The sequence below is a fragment of the Plectropomus leopardus genome, chromosome 22 (assembly GCF_026936395.1).
Source record: "Plectropomus leopardus strain MGB_pleo_1.0 chromosome 22, ASM2693639v1, whole genome shotgun sequence".
Lineage (NCBI taxonomy): Eukaryota > Metazoa > Chordata > Actinopteri > Perciformes > Serranidae > Plectropomus > Plectropomus leopardus.
In genome coordinates, this window is record NC_142197.1 from 10,604,212 (window position 1) to 10,629,055 (window position 24,844).

The 24,844-nt window shown below is 38.5% G+C and overlaps 1 protein-coding gene and 1 long non-coding RNA gene across 3 annotated transcripts; both read left to right on the forward strand.

Moving 5' to 3' along the window:
- Positions 1–10: 10 nt before the first annotated feature.
- Positions 11–14,580, forward strand: LOC121961421 (sodium- and chloride-dependent GABA transporter 2-like). 2 transcript variants are annotated; one of them, XM_042511411.2, is made up of 18 exons: positions 11–60; positions 632–719; positions 2,935–3,060; positions 5,376–5,567; positions 6,885–7,019; positions 7,554–7,694; positions 7,860–7,941; positions 8,766–8,807; positions 9,549–9,684; positions 9,890–10,024; positions 10,145–10,248; positions 10,336–10,460; positions 11,235–11,347; positions 11,423–11,560; positions 12,038–12,140; positions 12,877–12,977; positions 13,903–14,049; positions 14,166–14,580. In XM_042511411.2, the coding sequence occupies exons 4-18, from the start codon at positions 5,387–5,389 to the stop codon at positions 14,331–14,333; spliced, it is 1,851 nt and encodes a 616-aa protein (XP_042367345.1). In that variant the 5' UTR covers positions 11–60; positions 632–719; positions 2,935–3,060; positions 5,376–5,386; the 3' UTR covers positions 14,334–14,580. The 2 variants fall into 2 exon arrangements, with proteins under 2 accessions (XP_042367345.1, XP_042367344.2); XM_042511410.2 differs by lacking the exons at positions 11–60; positions 632–719; positions 2,935–3,060 and adding an exon at positions 4,898–5,022.
- Positions 14,581–15,326: 746 nt separating this feature from the next.
- On the forward strand, positions 15,327–24,314 carry LOC148185867 (uncharacterized). Its single transcript, XR_015775498.1, has 3 exons — positions 15,327–15,756; positions 18,212–18,333; positions 21,146–24,314. It is a non-coding gene; the product is annotated as an uncharacterized LOC148185867 (long non-coding RNA).
- Positions 24,315–24,844: the final 530 nt, after the last annotated feature.

The following is a 24,844-nucleotide window of genomic DNA, read 5'->3' on the forward strand; positions in this document are numbered from 1 at the left end:
AATGTGATGTAACTCCTCCCTCCTGCGTGGAGCACTGACGCCCTCAGTTTGTCATGAAAGGTACTAAAATGGCTTAATTGAGACTAAATTATACACAGATAAATACAGGGAGTATAGAATATTATGCAGGGAACCTGGAAAATGAAAGATTAAATGAGGGTTTAACATGTTTGAGCTTGCAACTTAAGCAAGTTTATTTGAGGATGTGAATGTGAAGCATGGAAAATGACATATGTTTAAATAAATAAATGGATAAATGTAGAAATAGAAACAGTCAAAAAACAAACAAAACAAAAACTGCAATTTAATCAATAAAAGACTAAATTCATGCTGAAATTAATAGCCCATGAAAATAAACAAACAAACTCATCACTAAATAATTAAATGTAGAGGTTAGGATCTCCTTCCTCACTGAGAAATAGACACAGAAATGCAAAAATAAATTAATCTACCTGAAAAAAAATGTTCAATTGGAAGATATTGATGTTTTTCTGTCCTGTTTAATCATAAACATATACTCATTAGTTTTTAAATTAATATTATTATAATTAATATTTTAATTCAATATTTGTAATTATTTACTTATGTCTTTTTTCTTTCTTTTTTTGTGTGTTTGTGTGGTGTCCATTAGGACACACCCCTCTATAGGATAGAGCTTTTCTTCAGACTTCTCTTCGTTACATGGGGTGTTCATTAATGGGGCAACTGCACGCTCACGGGTGAGTAACATACATTCCCATCCCTTTTTGAGAAGCCAGAAATATATAATTACCCTGTAATGTGCAGCAGTGCTTTTTCTTATGGGTAATTTTTGCAATCCCCAGCACAAGTTTGTCGATGAATGTCTTTGAAGTCATTTGCTTGGGCTGTGGGCCAGTATCCTTCTTCCCTGTGTGCCAATAAATAAATAAATAAATTTGCAGTTAATGGCATTTGGGAGTTTAATGTTTTATGAAAAGATTTTTTTCATTATTTGACTAAACCAGAGGTGGAAAGTTTAATGTGTGAGCTATTAGGATGAAAATGACATTTATTAAATTGTTAAGACTTAAGTTATATGTGCAAACATGGAGGAGAGCTGAAAAAAACAAGGAAGAAACAAGGAAGAAGTCACTGTGTCCCTCTCACACAATGACAGCCTTTGTATCTGCCAGTAACTGCGACTGAAGTAAAGGAGAGTAGGTTGTCACTCCTCTCCCTTCCCCTCCCCCTGCTGCTCTTTCTCTATTTACGTCCTGCTTTTGATGATTCACAGCAAAGATTGTAGGGGTCAAATGTAATCACCAGAGGGTGAACCCTCAATCAGGGTGGTGTCTTGTCCTTTGCTTCTGTGGTCATATAGCTGTACATGCATTCATATGGTTGCATGAACATTCCTGTGAGTGGTGGACTGATATTTGCTTCTGCAGCGTTTCTTTTCTAGTCTTTGTCTGTTTGTACGGACTCCTGTGTTGCTCGTTCGGATGCATTATGTAATTCAATGGACGTGTCTGATCGTCTCTCTTTTTCCTTTATGAGTTAGAAGACAAAATGTGGCCGCATACATAAGAACGTCTGCTCATACAGCTCTGGCACACTGTGGGAATCTTGCATGTCATCAGGAGAGGAAGCAAAGGGAACATCTGCAAGAACATTATGTGGTGTGGTGTGGAGAGCAGGTGAAAGCAATTATGGGCCAGAGTTATGCAATGCCAGATGCTCTTAAAAATGATACACTTTCAATAAGTCTTACTCTAACATACTCCAGCTTGAACTGCAGAGGAAGTTGTAGCTGAGTTCTGGCCTGCATCTCCTTAATGAATATCTGTGAATGTGTTAGTCTGCATGTGAATCTGTATCCAGAGCAGCCAAGAGGAATTCTAGACAACAAGCATGCCTCTAAAGATGCAACAGCTATGTCTTTGTATAGAGTCAGATGTGAAGATTCTCTGCCTCAAACTGAGGCGAACATTTCTTACCCGAGACTGGCAACGACTAACACACACGGTGGGGCCAGAGTAAGGGCCTGTGCATTGCTCTGGAATTTGGCCAGCTCTGACTTTCACAAGGGGAGACTCGCAGTGCTTTTGTGGCTCTAATGCTACCCAGATGCTGTCAGTGAGGGCCCCAAAGCTGTGAACAAACAACTATCTAGTAAAGATTAAATTACTATGTCAATATGGACCTCAAAACTGAAGTCACGCTGCCTCTTTGCGTGTCATTTGTTGTGGTTAAGCATGTATATTAGTGCTTGGGAGTTGCTGTGTGTGGGTGTAAACTGTAAGTGCAATTTGACTGGTTTGTGGAGCCATACAACGCCAAAATGAAAACTGTAGTTCTGCTCATATTTCAGGGAGGGGCATACCTCTACGCTTTGATTGACAACTTCAGTACCTATTTCATCAGCGTCCTTTTAATGGTCATTTTTGAGACCATTTGGCCACCAAAAGGAACTTATTTCTAATTTCTAGATATCTATAGCTCTTATTCCAACATAATTTCCTTTTCATCAGTGTCATAAACATTTTGTATCTGTCTATTTCTGTACGCAGGAAACCAGTTTCTGTTAAAAACTTTGAGATTCACTCTAATTTATTTTTGTCCTGAGTTAAATTAAAAGAGTCACACCAACAAAAGACAAAAGGACAGAAAAATAGGTGTCCACTTTACTGTGCTTGCCCCTGTGTGCACTTTCACTTTTATTTTGGGTCGTCCTAAATACAACTTTTCGGGCTCTGGAGCTTTGGCAGTGAATATTCTAGGCAAATATTCTAGGTTTTTAACTTTTTTCTTATCATGGATATAATATAGAACCACGTAAATGCTCATAATTATAGGCTTTAAATCAGAGACAATACCTGACAAAGCTGTGATACAGAGGTTCAGAAAAAAACATACCAGCTCCAACAAATTAAAGATTTTTATTGATAAGAATCAGTGTTTCTGTTAAAACAGGTTAGATGCATCACTGGAGGACCGGGCATGGACCGTTTCTATGACAACATTGCCGATATGATCGCATACAAACCATTTCCCTGGATGAAGTACTGCTGGTTGTTCATCACGCCACTCATCTGTTTGGTGAGATGCACCTGCATCACAACTTTCTTACTTGGTTCATCTACTTTAATGTCTTTCTCCTCTCATGTTTTCATTATTTTCATGTTTGTATTTCTTCAGAACACAGATCTTTTACTGCCTCTTATCTTTGCTTCTTCCTGTTCGACTCTCTATCTTTGCTGAGCGTTTATTTCACGTGCCAAATTAGTAGTTGTGTAGTAGTTGTAACAAGTTCAATATAATGTACTTTTTCTTCTGTTCACCTATGTTCTGGTTGAGGTTTGCAGAAGTATCTTATTAATGAGCAGTTTGCTACACTAATACTGTGGGCAGACTGTTCTCATGCATTGTTCATTTGTATAACTACACAAATGAATGCACCAAAAATTGTAATAAAACAAACATGATCAGCAATACAATATTGTATAGTACATCATCACCATGTTTCTTTTCCTAAACCTAACTCACGAAATTTTATTAGCCAAAACTTAACCTACATAACATGAAGTACATAATGTGACAATGCCCAACCGTGTTTCTTTTAACCTTATCTAACATGCGTACATGCTTTTTCAGCACGGTAAAATGATGGGCGGATGTAGTTCAATAGAAAGAAAAGTCTCTACACGACTGGGTCATTACTCGGTCATAATTTCTGCAGAGACACATCACTGTTGAGTGATTTGAGTACCACAAGCCAAGTGCCATCTTGTTCCATTATACACGAGTGAACGCAAAAATCTCTATGGCCAAATATCTGCAACCCTTGACAACTCACACCAAAACAATCCTGACTGATAAGTAACACTACAAGTAAGAGAAAAAATATGTATATCTGATTTGGGGCAATTAAATGTGAACAAAAAATGCAGACAGAAATGTTGAGAAGTTGTCCCCATCACCCATTTGGCTGTACTTCCAAATTTAAGGAAATGGCATTGGGGATGGCCTGTAGTTGTGAAATGAACATTTAGTTCACAGGCAACAGCTCTGGAGGACATTGCTGCCGTCAGCATGCTAATGGCACGCTGACTGAAAACTTGTGACATCTGTGGCATTCCCTGTGTTTCATTAGTATTTCAACTTCCCCTTCAGGTCTCCACAGGCCTTGGTAATCCCTGCCCACTCCCCTCAGTTTCTAAGGCAACTATCTGCTAACAGATGAGTGAATCAATACATATGTAAGTCTACCTATACAAACCCATTATATATATATACAATTACTTTCAACTTTCAAATGCATAAAGAAAAGTCCTGGATCTTATTTTTTTTTTTTGAAAAATGTTAGCAAAAACAAGTGTTGTGTTCACATTTTTGTTGGTAAAGGAAATCCAAAGTTAAAAAGTATATTCCCTGAAAGTCTGTGGCTATAAGCCAAAGAGAAACTAAAGGTAGCTTTATTTGTGTAGCACATTTCATACAACAGGGCAAGTCAAAGTGCACCAACTGTATTTTTATGTATTTTGTATCATTACCATTCCTTAAGTCTACAGGTTTAACCAGCTGCTCCCTGAAAATGTAATCAGGGAGATTCAGCTCACCTGGACTCACCTCCTCTCTATGTGAGCTAAAAGCACTTCTTTACTTTGTTGGGTTTCAACCAAAGTGAAAAGAAGAAGTTTAGGACATGTGCGCCCATATTTGTGCAGTTTTGTTTTTTTAATGGAAGTTTTGGGTATACCCAGCCATGTTTATAGCTTCCATGCTACATCATTTTCAAAGAGAGTTCAGGACATATGCAGCTGTGCAATAAAAGTAAAAAATCTATTAATAAAAAATTTAGACCATGCTCTTGCTACACTAATGAGGCATGATAAGTTCGCATTGTGGTGGGAGAGCATCCATGAGGAAAAGTGCATTCCTTTATGAATGGAGCTGTGTGTGTGTGTGTGTGTGTGTGTGCGTGTGCGTGCATTAGGACACGCCTATCTTTTCTTTAAACTTCGCTCAGTCAGTCAGGGGAGAACAACAGCGCGTATACGGGTGAGTAAAACTCCCTTTTTAAGGAGCTATAAATATTCAGTTTCCTCGTGTTCTGCAGTTATTTATATTAGGGATAGTTTTTGAAATCATCAGCACAAGTTTGTTCGAGTAATTTCTTTGCAGTCATTAGAGTTAATGGCATTTGAGTGAACGGTTCTGTCAGGCCGTTTATTTGGCGTTGACGTAACCAAAGGACAGAAGTTTTAATGCGTGAGTTATTAGGATAAATATGAGGCGATATAGAAACTGAATTGTTGAGACCACTGCTCTATATCGTGGGAACGACAGTTGTAGAGATGTAGACATGGTTTGCATTACAGTCCGCTTGTTTTTAATGTGTGTGCGCATGACAGACGGAAAGACCATGACTGAAGAAACAGCTCCTGCTGGAGGCTCGGGGCCAGAGACGGGTCATTCAAATGAAGGGACTCTGCCGAGGGGGAAATGGGCCAACAAGAGGGAGTTCATGCTCGCCATGGCTGGACTGGTCGTTGGCCTCGGGAGTTTTGTTCGTTTTCCTTATCTGTGCTTCAAGAATGGAGGAGGTCAGAGACTGTTTTGTTTATTATGGTGAATGCTCATGTTTACTAAAAGCATTGCAAATGCAGAGTGAAAATATGTACACATATGTATTTGCAAGCATGCACGCACATGCATGTGTATGAGCATGGTGAAATTAATAATAAAAAAAGAGTGATGGAAAAACAGACTGATCATGAAGGAGGTGACACCAAAAGCCGCCTGTCACTAAAAAACAAATCATGGAGCAGTTTTATTTGTAATCTTAATGGCAAACTGGATTCATTTCAGGAAGGGTTTCCATTGTTGTCCTCATAGTTTGAATACAAAACAATATATATTATTATCCACCAGGGTGGAAATTTGTCTCCAGCCCACCAGACAGAGAAGACAATACATTTAAAAACAGTTATCAAAGCTAACAAATAAGCAGGTCATTAGAAACGTTAGACATATTAAATCAGGAGCTTTCTGTAAAAAGCTGGCTCAAAGCTTTTTGTGGCTTGCCAACCATTTTACTTTGATGCCATCGACACATCAACAATGAGGTTAATTCTTTACAGATTCTATTCTCCGAAATAAAGCTGTTGTCTTGCTTTGTTTTGTTTTCATTTTTTTCCTAAGTAACATGGAAAAATATTAAATCCAACCATGAGCTCCTCCATTAAAAGAAATTCCTTTCATTCCACTTAACTAGTCACATGATCAGCCTTTAAAGCTAGGGTAGGCAGTTTTATTTTGGTGCCACTGTGCATAAATCACATAACAAACATACTTTAATTCAAGTGGACCGAGACAAAACTATACTTTTGCACCTCCTCTTGGCTTTTTTTTTCAGGCTCTACAAAATCTTGTCAGTGACGGGAAATGCTGGCCATTCACAGGGCATTCAAAGAGATAGAGTGTTCCTGTTGGCTGGTTTCCTCTGTTGTGCTTCTGTATATGTCCAAGGAAGGTGGAAAGAAGAAAAGTCACAGCCTGCACAACCTTATTGGTTGATTGCCCAGCAGCTGCAGGCCAAATTTTAACTGCGCATGTGATGTACCTCAGTTGTGTGATGTTGTTTGAGACAGTGACTTCTCCTCTTTCCATCCTCCTTTACATCCCCATAGACTTAAAGCTGTGGGTGGGACAGAGAGGGGACAGCTTCAGGAGGGGGATGTATTTATAAATTCTTCAGGTTTTTTTTTCCACTTTTTCCTGATTTCTGCCTGCCTCAACTTTAATATGCATAGATTTTATGTGTTAATATGTGTTTTTCTGTCACGTCATTGCCAATATTAGAGGAACCCTGACTTTACATCCAAAACAAGTGACTCTTGTTCACTGGTGTATGTTTGCAGTTGTCTTCTTCATCCCTCACTTTGTGTGCCTCTTCTTCTGTGGCTTCCCTGTGTTCTTCCTGGAGACGGCACTGGGCCAGTACACCAGTGAGAGCGCTGTGACGGCCTGGAGGAAGATATGTCCCATGTTCCAGGGTAAAAACAAAGCTCAGACAGATTTTTGTAATTGCTCAAGTTGACATGCAGGAAATGAGTATATTTCATTTTGCTTTCTTCGGTGTGTCTTAATTTGTCAGTGTTTGTATCCAGACCCCCAAAACAAAATGACCACATTTGCCTATTCCAAATACTGTAAACTTGTAAAGGTGTTTTAGCTCAAAAGCTACTTTTAAATTTTATACAGCAAATGTTTCAACCCTCAATGTAAGCTGCTTGGTGCAATCTGCTGTTGAGCTTCACTTCCCAAGTATCTAAATTTTAAACCAGAAAGGCTGCTCTAAAATAAAGACAGGACATACATCAAAGACAAATACGTTTTGTTGATTATGACACGATACAGAGAGAGAAACAGAATGTTGAGCTCATGTCATCAGGATGGTTTTATGAGGCTGATGCATCCCCCTAATGCTTAAACGAAACCTTCACTCTTGTGTGCTACAGTGGTGAGAGACGGGGAACCTGTTACTTTTGGAAGAAGTTAACTGTGTGAAAACTCACTGTGTCCTGCAGGGGTGGGGATTGCATCCCAAGTGATGCTGGCTTATGTGAACATGTACCACATCGTTTTGTACGCCTGGGTCATCTGCTATGTGTATTACTCCTTTCAAAGCCCGTTGCCCTGGACTACATGTGACAACTCGTGGAACACCCGTGAGCTATACTTTACTACAAATCAACACCACCTTGTTGAAACACATATGTGCTTGATTTTCTGTGTGTGTATTGCTTTTTCTTATGGTATTAAGAGGAAACACTCTCCCTTACATTTAACACTTGGAAGCATTCAACTTCATCCATCTTTCCTCAACCTCTTAGCCTCTTGCCATGTTCAGTCTCATTTGGTCAACTGGTCAGCCCCACCCATATTTGACTCACCTGACTACGACTTCAGTTACGAGTAAGTTGCATTTTTATTGTCAGTTGATACTGTATGAAATACCACAATTTATTTTCTTAATGAGATACATGAAAAAGTAACGAGAACTGTGAGATTAGTCTTGGCTTGAGTAGATGTAGCACCTTTGTCACAGCCATGCTTCATGTGTTCAGAGCAGGAAGTCCTAACATCTGTTTCTGTCATAAAGACTAGCACTATTAATTGTTTTCTTGGGACAGTTTGAACATTAAATGTAGACCTAATACATTTTAATGACTTACCAAGCCTAGTTTTAAGGTGGTAGGGTGTCAAATGGTTTAAAAAATGCTACAGGGAACAGCTATAGGTTCTTTTGTAATTACTATCACTATTGTATTACTATCGTTCTAAATACTCTGTTTCTGCTAGATGAGCAGGCGGTTTGTCTGTTAACATGGAGGCAAGTAGGTTATGTGTGCCGGTGATGGAGAGGATCAGAACCCCTTCCCTTTGTTCAGGCATCCTTAATGTTGTGGCGGTGCGTGGGAAAGTGGAGGAAGTGCGCTAAAAACTCAATCACGAGTGGACTAGGAGATATTGGTTGAGGCCAAACAGAGTGTTGTGTGATTTCTATGACATGTTGACCTGTGTTTAAGAGAATTTCGCGCATGAAACACATGAACATGCCTCCCAGCTGCAGAAAAATGGAGCCCAATAATTGCAGTAAATTGCACTTTGCTATCACTTGTTGTTTATTCAGCATTACAGGGAATCCCCAGAAATGCTGACCAGTCAGACCAGAAAAATGTATTTCATTTTACCTCACTTAACTTATTTGCTTGCTTGTTTTTTAATTATATTTGCAGGGGAGAAATTAACCACAGAAGTCCAGAAGAAGAGTTCTTTCAGTGAGAAACGTGCACACTCACACACTTATCCTTCAAAAGACAAACAAAAATTCTTTGATAATAATAAGTAATATCTGCATAAATCTGTGTCGTAATCCAGTCTGGTAGATACCAGATGCATAGGAACTGGTACCGTGCAGGCACTGGATTTTGGGACCCAACAATGAGCTGACTAGTCTTTGGTGGTCAGAAATCACAGTGACCTTGCATTCGTCTCATTCTTGTGAAAGTGATATTTCAAGTACACTTTGGGGGAATTTATTCAAATTTGACACAAATATTCACTTGGTCTCATTGATGATCAGTTTAGAATTTGGTATATAAATGTCTCCTTTTTTTATGAAATAATTGAAGATTGCCTGACAGTAGTTTCCTCAAATTTGGCATAACATGGACTCAAGAATGGGCTGATTAGAATCTGGAGGTCGAATTCAAAGGTCAAAGGTCAAGGTCACAGTGTCTTCATATGACATGTTTTTGGCCAAAACTCAAGAACCACATTAAAACTATGCTAATTGTGTAGATATTCTGTATTTGAAATATCATGTTTTCATACATGGATGTAAAGTGTAAGTGCAATTGACATACAACTGCGTGGTGGTATATCTAGTTTTCACAAAAAACACAAGAAAGACACAAAGTGTGTTGTATACATTGCACATCTGTACATCTATTCTGGATGTTGTTAGCAGAGGATGCAGTTGTATTAATGTGTGTATGTGTCTGATATGTTCCCTACAGGAACAAAGTATTAAGGCTGTCATCCGACTTCATCGCAAACCTGGGGACGGTACACTTGGACTTAGCTGTGTGTCTCCTGCTTGCCTGGATTTTGTGTTACTTCTGCATCTTTTTAGGAATCAAATCTGCAGGAAAGGTGAGTAGTACCTTTTCCTGATGTAGAAAGTACTGTCCTTCATATTAGATAAACTCATAATTGTCAGTGTTGTGATTTCTGCCTGTTCCCCTGCACCTCTACCAAAAAAAACATCCCCTTATAACAGATTAATGTAACAAGTTAGTGTTTGAATGTACTTACGAATTTGTGATCTTCCTTTTTGTTTGCATTTTTGTGTTTTTAGGTAGTGTACGTCACTTCTACATTACCCTACCTGATGCTGTTCATCCTCTTTATCCGTGGAGTGACACTCCCAGGAGCTGGAGAAGGACTGAGATATTACCTCTACCCTGACTTCTACATGCTCGCACAACCGTCTGTAAGAACTCAACTGTTCTTTACAACGAGCCTCATTCACCAATCTTTCTCAAGAAAAAAAAATCTAAAAACTCATGAAAAATACAGAACTATAATAACTCTTACATTTTACCTTTTTGAGGCTTGGCGTGACGCAGTGTTTGATGTGCTCTTTTCCATCTACTCATGTCTGGGAGTACTGACCGCTCTGGGGAGCTACAACAAATACAACAACAACTGCTACAGGTCAGCGTCCTCACACACAGCATATAATCATACGTGCAGTTTAACAATCGTGCTCCTTGACAGTGCAGACGTTTGGGTATCTTGTAGGGATTGCTTGCTACTGTGCTGCCTGAGCACTGGCACCAGTATCTTTGCTGGTTTGGCTGTGTTCTCAACACTGGGATTTATGGCTGCTGAAATGGGCGTGGATTTAGCTGAAGTTGCATCAAGCGGTGAGTTCGTTCCTCTCTTTTCAGCATCTAATCTTTCATTTGACTGTTTTCAAATGTCATCTGTGAAATATCTGAAAACAGATATTGTATTTCTTTTGTATGCATCGTTGGACATCAACTTATAATTATTTTCAATATCTATTAATCTGCCAATTATTTTTTTGACATCTTCAGTTCTAGCTTTGTCCGACCAATGATCCAAATATATTCAGTCATATTTAATAAAGCTTGAAATGATTATATTAGAGATGCTAGAAACAGCAAATGTTTTGTCAAACGTTTGAGAAACCCCAGGAGAAAAGGATAAACGTGAGATATCACTCTTTTACATCCCCACTTGGTTACTAACGGTTACACGATAGTTTTTTTGTGTTGTACGTTTTCAGAATTTTTGTGTTTAAATATGCATTTGAGGCTTTATTCTGTTTATTGAAATCTGAACACTGGAAAAAGCCAGACTCAAGCTTCTTGTTGATTTTATGGACGCATCAGAGTCAAAGGTTTTTATGGAGGGAATTAAAATTTAATCTATAATCTAATAACATCTATATTTTTGCTGTAAAGTTTTAATTCAGTTTTTTGCACTTTGTGTTGGCTTTATTTTTCAGCCGCAACGGCTGGCCCGTGGTAAAAACAAGTGGAGATAAAGATTTGTAATTTAAAAATTCATGTTTTTTTTTAGAGGAAAAATGAGAACGCTGCTTTTGAAGATTGCAGAATGCTCTCATGTATTGATCGAAGCATTATGTTCTATTATATTATTATATTCTACAGGTATAGCTCTGATCTTTCACGCCTATCCCAGGGCTCTGTCGATGGTGCCGGGCTCAAACTTCTGGTGTTTGTTCTTCTTCCTCATGATCCTCGTCCTGGGCCTGGATAGTCAGGTACTTTTATGTAATGTAGGTTCCATGTAAACGTGCCTTTCTCTTAAATAAGCTAATTTCTTTCCATCCACGCAGTTTCTGAGTGTGGAGAGCCTGGTCACAGCCATCGCGGATCTGTTCCCACGTCACCTGAGGAAGCCGCGGGCCAGAATGGTACTGGTCCTGGTCACCTGTGTTGTCTTTTTTCTACTGGGGCTGCCATTCATCTCTGGGGTAAGCGGCACAGAGAGAAAGGGATTATTTGATAGAAACATGTAAAATAATTGTAATAATTATAAAAATAGTTTGGCTCTTTTTCAATTTAACTGTCAGATGCAAACATGTAGATGTCCAACCCCAAATCCAAAAAAGTTGGGACACAGTGTAAAATGTGAATAAAAACCAAATACAGTGATTTGCGAATTCTATTCCAGCTATTTTCAACTGAAAAGGTACAATGACTATATTTTATGTTAGTGTACACAGCTCTGCTGCAGGCAAATGTGTGTTTATATATGCTTTTGTGTGTGTGTGTGTGTGTGTGTGTGTGTGTGTGTGTGTGTGTGTGTGTGGCTCAGGCACCCACATTTTGAGAGATCTGTGCAACCAACTGTGGCTTAATGGCTGTCTTGCAGTTGTGTAAAACACAAACACTCCTTCATAAAAAAACACTCCTTCTTTTCCTACATTTTTTTTCTGCTAATCTTTCAGGGAGGGTCACTCCTCTTCCATCTGATGGACTCCATTGGTGTCAGTGGACAGGGCATCCTCTTCATCGTCTGTTTTGAGACCACCATCATCGGCTGGGTGTATGGTAAGTCTTGCCACTGGCCATTATCACTGCACTACATGGTGCTTTTTTTAAATGCACTGCATTCAACAGTGAGCAACTATTGCACTTAAATAACTTTTTTTTTCTGAAGATATCTATCTTTTGAAGTTTTTGCTTATAGGATCACAAAAAGGAACTTGATTATACTCTAGATATTGTTCCGGCAACATTTTTTCACTGTGTCCTCCATCTGTATCATCTTATCTGTAAGAGAGAAGCTTCAGATAAAGTTTGAGATATTCATTTATTTTGACTTTATCCTGAGTTACGTTAAAAGAGCTCAGCTGCCACTCAGCAACTTTCATAGGAGTGAATCTGTATTTGCATTTTCTTTTAATGATCGAAAATTAATTAATTAAACAGTGCAAAGAAAGCTTCAGCATGGGAGGAACTTTTATTTTGCAAAACCTAAGGGAGATATTTTTATTTATTTATTTTTTCACTTAAATTTTCACTTGACTCTTGTATGTGATGTTGAACATTTCAGTTTTGACATTTGCTAAAGGCATTTAAACAAAGTTTTGCGTTGGAGTTTGTTGTATTCCAGAGTCTAAATACTGACAAAAAGATTTTAATTTTTTTTGTAAATACATATCGGTTTCAAATATTGGTTATTGGTCTCATTAACTACTAATAATCTGTATTGGTATCAGCCCTGAAAAATCCATATCGCTCAACCCCCTAATTCTTACTATTTCTCCTATCCATGACTTTGCAGGTGCTGACCGTTTCTATGACAACATTGAGGACATGATCGGATACAAACCATTCCCCGTGCTGAAGTACTGCTGGTTGTTCATCACGCCGCTCATCTGTTGGGTGAGATACACCTGCGTCACATCTCTCTTACTTGATTCATCTACTTTTTTTTTTTTATTTCCTCTAATGTTTTCATTACAACAGAACACAGATCTTTTGCTGCCCCTTCTTCTGGTCTCTCTATCTTAAAGAGAGACTGCTGCCTTTACCTGACAATAAATGAACCTTTCTTCAACAGTCAGGTTTAACAAAAAAATATGTGTTGCTCAGTGGACAGATGGATGGAAATAACCTGGAATCAGTGAGTCAGACACAGCTGGAGAGCTGAAACGAACTGCAGGGAGTGTGTATTTTTGGAGAAACAGGTCTCAGGAGCATTCAGCGTTTCTTTTTAAAATAACGGGCTGTTGGAAAAATGGGTCCAATTTTTTAGACTAATGAGGTTTTGGAATTTTTGGGCTGCCAAAACAATGACATTACACCTGTTAGCCATATCAAGTGCACAAAGTGACAATATGATGCAGGTTCAAATCTTCCAAAAAAATCTGCCAGTTGTACACTAGCCAGTTGGCTTTGTCCATTTTTTTCCCTACTGTTTGTTTTCTGACAACATATTTTCAGAACTTGTTGCTGCACAGCATTTAAAACACAGAAGAACTGCACTAAACTGTCATTAAAACTAAGTTTAGAGGAAGTTATGTTAAATTATCAAGCGATATAACAAAAATATATCTTGAGACAAAGAACTTTGCAAGTTAAACAATAGTTTGTTATTTGCATGTGCCTGTTAAAGCAATCGAAAATGTTTTAAACCATATAATTTCCTCACTATTTGAGCAATGTGTGAATTAATGCAGAGAATTTCATTTTATTCACTGACTGAGTAACCTACAATCATTCTCTTTTATCTTGCACCACAAAGCACAACACAACACTTGTTTAACAGACAGCTTAGCCCCTAAACTTGAACATTTCTTGTCCCTAGATCGTACTGTCATATAACCTAACAATGACATACACACTCACGGTGTACGGTTATCAGTACAGCATCTGGAGCCACATCTTAGGTGCAGTACTTCTAATGATTCCACTGATGTGCATCCCGGTATTCCTTTTTATCAGACTGTGTAAGGTGGGTAAATTTTAAAGTTGTATTTGGTCATTTGGTTTTCACGATTATACTGTGATTGGCGTTTGACTACGTTTCATAACATTACATTTTTATTACATTTGCCTCCTTATAATCAGAATCCTGAAAACATGACCACACCATCCAGCGATCTGCGTCAGGCTCAGCCCCACAAGCCAATTCTCACACTGTGCAGACGCGTCATCTTCAAGTCGCAGGCGAAGCCAAACAGGCATGTGGACGAAAACGACGAGAAGATGATGATGGGGGAACCCAGCACAGCTTGATGGTTGCTGATGCATAGACCAAATCTGTTAAAACTGGTTTTATGTTAAATCATATACAATTTGTTTTTATAAACGTTTACATATTTCATAAGTGTTCAGAGACCCCATTATATATTTTTGATATATTTTTTTTTAATGAATAATAATTGAAAAGTTCAATACAATGTACTTTTTTATCCATCTGTAATCCTTTGTACTCTAAGAGGTTTACAGAAGTACTTCATAATAAACCATTTTATTCCCACAATACTGTGGGCAGTCTCTCTTTCAGTGGCACTGGTTTCCAAATGCTGCATTCATTTCATCATCTTGTTGTGCCTTCTTCTGTATCAGCTGCAATACAACTGAAGAAACTGAACTACCAACTCTTTTTTGAATTGTTCTAACTCAATATTTGCATAATAGAAGTGGATGGAAATGCACATTAATTTGCACTGAATTTTTAACGAAATTTCAAAAATCAGAAATGCTTTTGAATTTTCTGATACACATTATTGCTTAAAAGTGGTTTTGAAGTGGTTCGCTCAGTCAGACATGTTTGTTTTGGACAGAAGAAATACAATCTCAGAGAGGAAATGGAAAAATAATAGATGGGAGAGAACAAAGTGTTCAGGACACGTTCAGCTGTGTTTGTAATGATAACCACTCATAATTAAACTCCAATAACATACAATAACAACAACAGAAGCAAACTAAAAGATTACATTTCTTTTGCATAATTTTATTTTGCTCACAGATCTTGCTACTTTAATGAGGCGCCCATGAGGAAGAGTACAACCTGTGTGTGTGTGTGTGTGTGTGTGTGTGTGTGTATGTGTGTGGTATACATGAGGACATACCCATCTTTTCTTCAAACTTTGGCCAGTCGGGGTATTTTGGCAGACACTGCGCGTTTACTGGTGAGTTGTATGCATTTAAATTCCTTTTAATAGGCCAGCAATATTTAATTGCCTGATGTTCGGTAGTTATTAATCTTGGGTGACGTTTGTGCAATCCTCAGCACAAGTTTGTTGAGTCATTTCTTTGAAGTCTAATGGCTTTTTGGGAGCTTAAGGGTTTTGTCATGGCTTTTCATTTGGCATCGAATTAACCAATTAGCACATTTAATTTTAATTACATTTAAAATTAAATGTGTGAGCTATTAGGATAAAAATAAGACCCAAAAACAACAAAACAATTGAATTGTAAAGTGGTTTGCATTTACCTCTTACTTTAATTTGTGTGCACATGACAGACGGAGAAACAATGACTGAAGAAACAGATCCTGCTGGAGGCTCGGGGCCAGAGACAGGGGCCTCAGATGAAGGGACTCTACCGAGGGGTAAATGGGCCCATGAAAGAGCATTCATGCTCATCATGGCTGGACTGGTCGTTGGCAATGGGAAATTTTGGTGTTTCCCTTTTCTTTGCTTCAAGAATGGAGGTGAGGGAAAAGTTTTATTATATATTAGTGTTTTTTGCCAGCTGTAATGCAGAATATACGACTACTTATGTTGCATAATAGCGTTTCAAATACAGGCCATAAATATGTGTACTGTATGGTCTGTACTGTATAGTACAACTGTCTCAAACTTAAGTACAGTCAATACTATACAGTACTTTCTTTCCTAAAGTAAACGAGTGCAGATAAATATAGTTTCCCATTATTTTCTCCCCCTTTTCCCTTTTTCTTTGCCTTAAATCTTGTTTCTGGTCTCAAGACAGTCTTAACAAGAAAAGCAAACCAAGATCTTTTTTCGAGTGAGATGTTTGCCAAAGAAATCTCCCCCTTAAGTATACAGTAACATCTTTACACAGGAGTAAAAACAGTCTCTCTCCTTGGAGAATTCCTAACACATTTTGAGGGCATATTTACCTTATAACAAGTCAGTATAAATTCCTTTAAGTTGAAACTGAAGTCAGTCATTTACATCTTTGTGAATTTTGGAGTTTTATGTTCACAACAATGGGCAAACTGTATTACATCCCTACATATTATTTAAATTCTCAACTGAGGAATTCTGGATGCTCTCACATAATGACAACTTCTGTGTCTGCCTGCAACAGCAACATAAGAGAGGCTCTATGTCTCCCACTAAATAAGACTTCCCCTTCCTCTTTCCCTTACTCCCTCTCAATCTCTGTTCTGCTTTTGACAGTTTTGGGACTGCAGAGGTCAAATGTAATCAACAGAGGATGATCCCTCAGACAACTGGGGGAGAGCCTCTTCCTGTTCCTCTGCAGGCATGTGGACACACATGAAGATTCCTGCAAGTGGAGGCATATTTTTAGCTTGTCTCTCTGTCCGCTCATCCATCCCATTCTCATGAATGCAATTAATATATCAAACAAAATTACACACAAATTTGTCATAGGATAAAGAGAAAAAGTTCTGACATTTTATTTGCAAAAGGTCTACTTCACTGTGACGCCATAATATTTCTGGCCATACTGAACATCCCAGCTCAGGAACAGAAGGGGAGACATTTGGTCAGATACTGAAGTGACACTAATCTTGGGTGTCCACCTCGTCCACCTTGTGCTGATTGTATAGATCTTCTGTGCTGCCGAGTGGAAGATGTGTGTGAAGCATCCATGTCTGCAAAAACATGGATGCTTCGCACACGTCTTCCTTGACTGGTCATTCTAGTCGCTGTTAGTAGTTTCTTTTGGAGTCTTTGTAATTTTGACTGGACTCCTTTGTTGCTCATTCGGATGCATCATGCAACTCAATGGACTTGTCTGATCATCTCACTTTTTCCTGTTTGAGTTAGGAGATAAAATGTGGCTGGACATGTAAGGACGTCTGCACATACAGCTCTGAACCACTGTGGGAATCTTAGCGCGTCATCAGGGGAGGAAGCAAAGGGAACAACTGCTAGAACGTTATGTGGCGTGGTGTCGAGAGCAGGTGAAAGTAGTTATGGGTCAGAGTTATGCAATGCCAGATGCTCTCAAAATCAGATCTGCTTTTAATGAGTCTTGCTTTTGCATGCAAATGTTTTTTCCTTGAACCACAGAGGAAGCTGTAATCGAGTGCTGGCCCGCATCTGTTTAATGTGTGAATGTGTCTCCTTTTGTTCATATATCATTGTGCGTGTGATTCTGTATCCACAGCAGCCGAGAGGAGTTCTAGATAAAATGCATGCATCTAAAGACACAACAGTTACCTCTTTGTCCAGTGTCAGATATGACAATTCTTTGCCTCAGACTAAGGCGTCCATTTCTGACCTAGCTAAAACCCACCATGGAGCCAGAGTAAGGGCCTGTACATCGCTCTGGAACCCTGCCAGCTCTAACTTTTGCACGGCAAGACTTAATGTTTTTGTGGCTCTAATGCTAACCAGATGCTGTCAGAGTGAGGGCCCATAGACAGACATGCATGTCAATTTACCCGCCTACACTCACAAACCTGAACAGACACAAACACATATGTTTTTGAACACTCACTGAAGTAATGTGATACAGAAAGAAAAAGAGGGAGATGCAAATTCTGTATATAATCTTCCTGTCAGCCATTGGTGTCGTGGAGGGTATATGCTGGTATAAGGGTATATCATTTTTATTATTTATTATATTTCTGGCTGCTTTTAGTATACCTACCTTCTAGCAAAAAAGTCATCAAATATATAGAGCCACTTTCCCACTAGATAAAAAAACCTCCAGCTTTGATCAGCTTTGATCAGCAGTGAGGGAAATACGACACCCAGGTGGACGTGCTAAATTTAGACCCTTTGCCGGCACAATGTAATGACAAAATACAAACGCAAAATACACTCCGTCACCTTCCAAGCAATGATCATGCATTGTGAAAAAAACAACTTGCCCAGTCTTTTAACAATCATTTTTACAATCATGTGCTTTTTGACAGTTGAGACTTTTGTTTTTGTATGTTTTAGGGGTTGCTTGCTACTCTGTTGCCTGAGCACTTGCACCAGTACCTTTGCTGGTTTTGCTGTGTTTTCAGTGGTGGGATTCCTGGTTGCTGAAATGGGCGTGAACTTACACCCTGGATCTGGTGGTGAGTCCATTCCTCCCTTTACAGCATCTGCACCTTTCATTTGAGTGCTTTCAAGCGTCTGTTTTGAAATATCTCAAAAAAAGTTGCTGTATTTATTTTGCATTAATTCACTGCATGAGTATATTTAATATCAATTAATCTGCCTTTTTTTTTTTTTACATCTTTAAATGTCTTGCTTTTACCAACCAACAATCCAGAGATATTCAGTCACATTTAACAAAGCTTCAGATCATCATATTTGAGATCCTGCAAACAGCAAATGTTTGACATTTGTGCCTAACCTTTTTTTTTTTTTTTTAGAAATTGTACAATCATCAAAACAGTTGCCCATTATTTTATATCAATCGATTCTGCCTATCGTTGCAGCTCTAATGCATTGTGGCTTTAATTCTAACAGCGGCAGCAATGACTAACATTGTCCACAAGATGGCATCTTTTGTTCACACACAGTTAAAAGATTTCTTATGGCCGGTGGTAATTAGACGTACTCAAGTCCAATTTCTCCAAGTCCCTACCCTCTTCTACATTTTTTCTAGACATATTTTATCGTCATAATTTGTTGTTGCTTTCTTCTAGTTAGATTTTTTATCAATTGGAGTTGTTTAAATACACATTAAACCCAAGAATAAAGGGTAATCATGAGATATCACCACTGAACATCCCCAGTTGGTTACTTATGGTTACACAACAGTTTTTTGTGTTATACAGTCAGAGGATGTATGTTCAAATATGCATTTAAAGCAATATTTTATTTTTTAAAATCTGAACATTGGATTAAGCCGGGTTCAAAATTCTTGTTTGATTTTGTTGACACATCAGGGTCAAAGGTTTTAAGAAGGGAATTTTGGATATTTTCTGTCATTGTCATGTCTCATTAAATTAGAAAATAGTATCAACAGCCATGAAAAATAAATTTGGATATTCCATATTTTTGCTGAAAAGTTGGGTATTTTAACATGAAGGTCTATGGGGATTCATTCGCTTCTGAAGCCAGCCTCAAGTGATCATTAGGGGAACTGCAGTTTTTGGCTTCATTTTTCAGCTGGGGGTTGCCGCTTGGTAAAAACCTACTGACATGGAGATAAAGATATGTATTGTGAAAATCCATGTATTTTTAGACAACAGAAGTGTGAAAAGGTTTAAATTTTAACCAACAAATATAACCATGAAACTTCCGCAGTAGACAACTTAAATCAAGAAAAATAATATTTGACTGTATAAGAAGGAATTATCTAATTAAATATTCTCCTTTTGCATACATTTCCTGAAGAGAAATATGGTGTAATTTAGACTTTCTCTTTCCTGTTGTCTGACATAAAAAGATGTGTTATGGAACCAAAGTAGTCCAAAATCTCAAATTGACCAGTGCATGAAAAAAAAACCCTTTTCACCTGAGGTGTCTGGCCTAACTCCTCAAATTTCCTGCATTGTTTTTGTGCTTAAGTATCAGGGAGGGCCACACCTCTTTCATCTGGTTAACTTCTGTGGTCTCAGTGCAAACTACGTCCTTTTTTTCGTCTGTTTTGAGACCATTGTCATGGTCATCGCCGACACTACATGATGCTTTTTTTAATGCACTGCATTCAACAGCAAATTATTGCTAAAACTGTTTCTCAGTCCACAGTTGATATAACAACTTCCAACAGCTTTTTTTTTGTTTTTGGGCCACCAGAAGGAACTTAATTTGTTACTTTCTACTTGTTGTTTCTTCTTCTTTAAATGAGTCATGATTTGTCCATTGCTTGTACCACAAATGTCAACCTTTCATTTCCATATCCTAGCTCTCTTCTGCCATCATCTTTGATAAATCTTTTGATCTTTTGCTCTCATCACTTCCCACACCTTCATTATTGGCAGTAATACTGGCTAAATTTCCACATGTGGGTGGAAAGTTCTTCAATTATACACAGTATACTGTTTATATATTCATTTTCTGTGACTCTGAAAAGTGCATTTCCTTCCACAAAAAAAGACACTCGCTCTGCATCTTTTACTGAAGTAGAGTGAGATATCGATCTGAGTCTGCAGCTCCTTACTCTGTTTAGGCAATTGTTTGCCTCCAAATTTAATCGAGGCTCACTTTTCTCCTTCACAAAGATGGAGCCACTTTCAGGGGTTGATTGTTGTACCATTTTCAGCGCCGTGTCTGCTTTCCAGAATAGGTTCGACAACTTATTTTGCTATAGTGCATTTGCAAATATCAATCTGTGGATGTTGTTCCATCAACCAGGTCGTGCACTACACCAATCGTATCAGTCGCCTCCTGTTTTTTAATGTCCCTCCTCCTCTATAGATCTTTTTTTCTACTCTCGCTTTGGCAGCTCAAGGTGAGCAGCTGTCTCGTCTTCGTCTCACTTCTCCTCCTCATTTACTCCTCCTTACCTCAGACTGGTGTCCCTTTAGTATTCCTTTCCTCCTTATTCGAACCACCTGAATTTTTCTTGATACATGTTCTATGTTGGTTTGTGGACTCCTCCTCCCCACCTCTGTACTAATTGTTCATTGTTATTCTCAGTTGTGTGTTAAAATGTCACATCACGTTTTCCAGCAGTTTATCAGATGACACAATGGAATGCGACTCTTGGTATGGTATGCAAATCTTAGATTGTGTCATTAATACTGTAATTCAAAATGCATCGTAATGCAACTTCATAGGAGTGAATAGGCCCTCCGACACTGTATCAGGCTCGCTCGAATTTATCCAGTGTTCAACCAGACCTTTCTTCAGTGCTCGCATGGCACGAGAATAAAGTGTGGTAATAGATCTGATTATGCAAGACTTTAACTTGGTAACTTATCCATGACTTTGCAGGTGTGGACTGTTTCTATGACAACACTGAAGACATGAAACCATTCCCCATGCTGAAATACTGCTGGTTGTTCATCACGCTGTTCACGTGTTGGGTGAGATACACCTGCATCACATCTCTCTTACTTGATTCATTTACTTTAATGTCTGTTTCCTCTCATGATTTCATTATTTTCTGTCTTATATTACTTAAAAACACTGATCTTTTGCTGTCTCTTATCTTTGCCTCCTCCTGTTTGCCTCTCTCCTGACCTTTCTATCTTTGTTAAGCTTCATTTTGCAACATCAGTTAATGCTTGAGCTCACATGAGAAAGAAGAGATGAGACTGCAGCTTTTAGCTGAAAATGTGGACTCATCTTTTTTTAAGAACATATTTCTCTGCATTATTAATAGAAGATTAAAAAGAATTTACCAATCAGCCACAACACTGAAATCACTTACAGGTGAAGTACAAGTATCAAAACTCCACCCAGTACAGCCTCTTAAAGACGGGAATGTTGGCTATTGATCAACGCGATTTTTAAAAAAATTAGGCTTTATTTATAGACCTTAATCGCATCGTGATTAATGCATGAAAGCTGACAGCCCTAAAGAGAAAAAATATACCTGGAGACAAATAACTTTGCAAGAACTTTGAAGATGGACAGTAGTTTGTTATTGCATGGGCCTGTTAACCTGATTGAAAATGTAAACACTGAATATTGTCATAACTGAAATAAGCCTCATAAACATGTAACTTATGTACTTGTAACCATACTCAGTGATATAATGTGTGTATTTTTTTAATTTTTTTTTATTGATTTACTAAACAGGACAGGTTTTGTCATAAAATGTGCATGCAAAAAAAAAAACAAAAGTGATAAACTTCAGTACTCTCATTTAAAGTTTTATTATGCTAGATATCCCGACACTGTGTGTCTCCTTTGATTCAGCACAGATTGGTTTCTGGACAGACAGGATAAACACTCAATACAAGTTCAATAAGCTTCTCAGTTCAGTGATGTGAGTCTCATTTTTCCTACTTTGTAGCGAAAAAATCAGAAATATTCCACAGCTCTCTGTGTGTCTGCTATTTGCCTTTTTTATTAGTACCAAAAAAAAAACTTGGCTGTGTGTATGTGTGATGTTACAGGATATGTGTTATTGCTAAACATGAACTCTCGCCATCATCATGCCAAGTCCAGTCATCCGTGTGATCCAAACCGGCATTCAATTAACAGACAATTCCGGCCAGTTGCCTCCCACCTCTCCTCACCCCCGACTGCCTCTGTTCCTCCCCCGACGACAGGGAATGACCCTCAGTCCTAAAAAAGAATGGCCCTCAAAGCTAAAAAGCCACTACAGTGTCAAGTACATTTTAACATTGACATTGATTGTTTCTTATTAATAATCGGATAAAAATCAACTTAAAGCTATCGTGTACCCTTATTTGATTGAAAACAGCGTAGGAAATATGTATGGTCATGTCACCATTTTGTGCATTGATGGTCCTGTGTTTAAATTAGAAGCAGCAGGTTGCCTGAGGCTGGATGTACAACTATAGGTCCACAAGTGGTGCAACTCCTCCAGTATTTATAATTAGAGCAGCCACCAGTCAGCCCTTACATAACCAGCCATCAACCAGCTGCAGCACAGAGAGTTACTGTGATGGAAAACCCGAACCACCAACATGGGGACCGGCAATTAGGGACATGTACAGTACGTGTCATGCAAATACAGAACGGAGCACAAAATAAGGCCAGTGGGACGTTATCAGCTCTCATGGAAACAGAAATCGCAATGAGGTCAAAAAGGTGATGAGTAGATAAAAACCATCTCAGCCATTATGTACCCGCAGCTTAATTAAAGGCACAGTTCACCCCAAAATCATAATTGCATGCAACAATCTAAACTGATAAATAGCACCACAGGTAAGAGATAAAAATATGTATTTTTGATTTGGGGGTGACCTGTCCCTTTAAAGGAGTACTCCAGCAGTTTAGCATTGCACTTGAAAACTGATTTATTAAAAGAAATGGTCAATATTGAATCAACCAAAGCCCAGACATGTTATATTTTAATTCCTACTATGGGTGAAGACCCAGGTACACTTGGTCCTTGATTTTCCCAGAATACAACATGATAGTATCTATCATTAGCCCCTTCCTCACTGACACATTTTATACTCCACGTTTCCAGTTGTATTTCAGGCTTCCTGTTGAAAAATGTAAAGTTTCAAACCAAATCCCTGATGATATCACTATGTCAGACCTAATGGCGCTCTCTTCAGAGCCACAGAAGACATTACAACTGTAAAAACACTAATGATTGAAATAAAAAAATAAGAAAAAAATGCCTTCAAGATCAGATTTAGTAATGTACAAGATCTACAATTCATCAACCCCACAGGGTGTTGTGACTGAAATCACCTGCTGGGATATCACATTGACTTAATTGTGCTGCATTATTGGTTCAGCTGGGATCTTCCCCAGAGCTGTGTCTTTGTAGTCCCATCTCTCGTTCTGTTTCATAAGACGAAAAAAAAAAATGATGCCAACTGGAGACTGAACTAAGATAAGAGAAATGGTTTTGTAAAAAAATTGAGTTTTTAAGACCAGAAAGATGTTTTTACTACTTAATAAAGGAATATCAAAGAATGTAAATCCACAGTTGCATGGAAACTAGTAAATAGGGAACCCCAGGTTAAAAAAATATTCCCTAAAAGAATACACTGTAGCCTTAGAGAAACTATGTTTTCAGTCAACTGCTGTGTATTTTTATGTTTTTGTGTTTCATTGTCTTGCAGTCTACAGGGTTCCCCAACCGCTCCCTGCAGGGGCTGGGAGGGTAATCAGCGAAATGCAGCTCACCTGGACTCACTGCCTCACTACTCTGTGTAAGCTCACTGCAGGCAGTTGTTTGGTTTGGTTTAATTTCCTTTAAAACTCACGTCTGTTGCCCTCTTTGTCAACTCTGAGTCTGATAGTGACACCTCCACCACCTCCAGTGCTGATAAACACAGAAGGAAGAGCAGACAAAAACTAAGGGAAAAAATTGCCTAAAGTGATCTCTAGAAAACTATTTATTTTGCCTTCAATATTTTCGTGTTACCTCCATGAGATTGTATCTCTTTTGTTGAACAAACATGTCCATGTCTTCAATATTTTGCAATATTTCAACTTTTCTCAAATATCCAGCATTCCCTCTCAATTTCCCATGCACAAATTGAACATGTGCATATGACAGGGTAGAAAGAGACACACTTGTTGCCTGGAACATTCCTTATTGAATGCATGGCAGCGGGTGACATTGTCCACAGGACATGCATCACTCTGTGTTGCACTGATGGCGATCAGTCCCTGCCTATATATATTCATCAAAGTTTAATGAAGCTCTCTATTGTTTGCAGTACTCAGCAACAATTCCCACAGGGTAAAACGGTGAGGAAAGGAAATATGTGTGACCTTATCTTTCAGTTCCCCGTTTGATCAAAATCATTAGGATGAAGGCAACACTGAACGCATCACAGTAACAGATTGCAAAAGTTCCCCGTAACGTAGATTGTGTTTATGCTTGATTGCTTCTTTAGGGCTTTTATGGTCTTGATGTAATTTATTGTGGGACATATTAAGGGCAATGACTTTCCGTAGGTCACAAGGATTTGAGACACTTGGTATGATAAGACATGACTCAGGGGTAATGGAAGGAGAGCAGAATGAAAC

Bases quoted from the DNA above. Each gene is read 5' to 3' on its own strand.
- LOC121961421 (XM_042511411.2), top strand. From the start codon at position 5,387: ATGACTGAAGAAACAGCTCCTGCTGGAGGCTCGGGGCCAGAGACGGGT. The intron at 10,249-10,335 runs GTCAGCGTCCTC...GGTATCTTGTAG, and splicing joins TACAACAACAACTGCTACAG to GGATTGCTTGCTACTGTGCT. The intron at 12,141-12,876 runs GTAAGTCTTGCC...ATGACTTTGCAG, and splicing joins CATCATCGGCTGGGTGTATG to GTGCTGACCGTTTCTATGAC.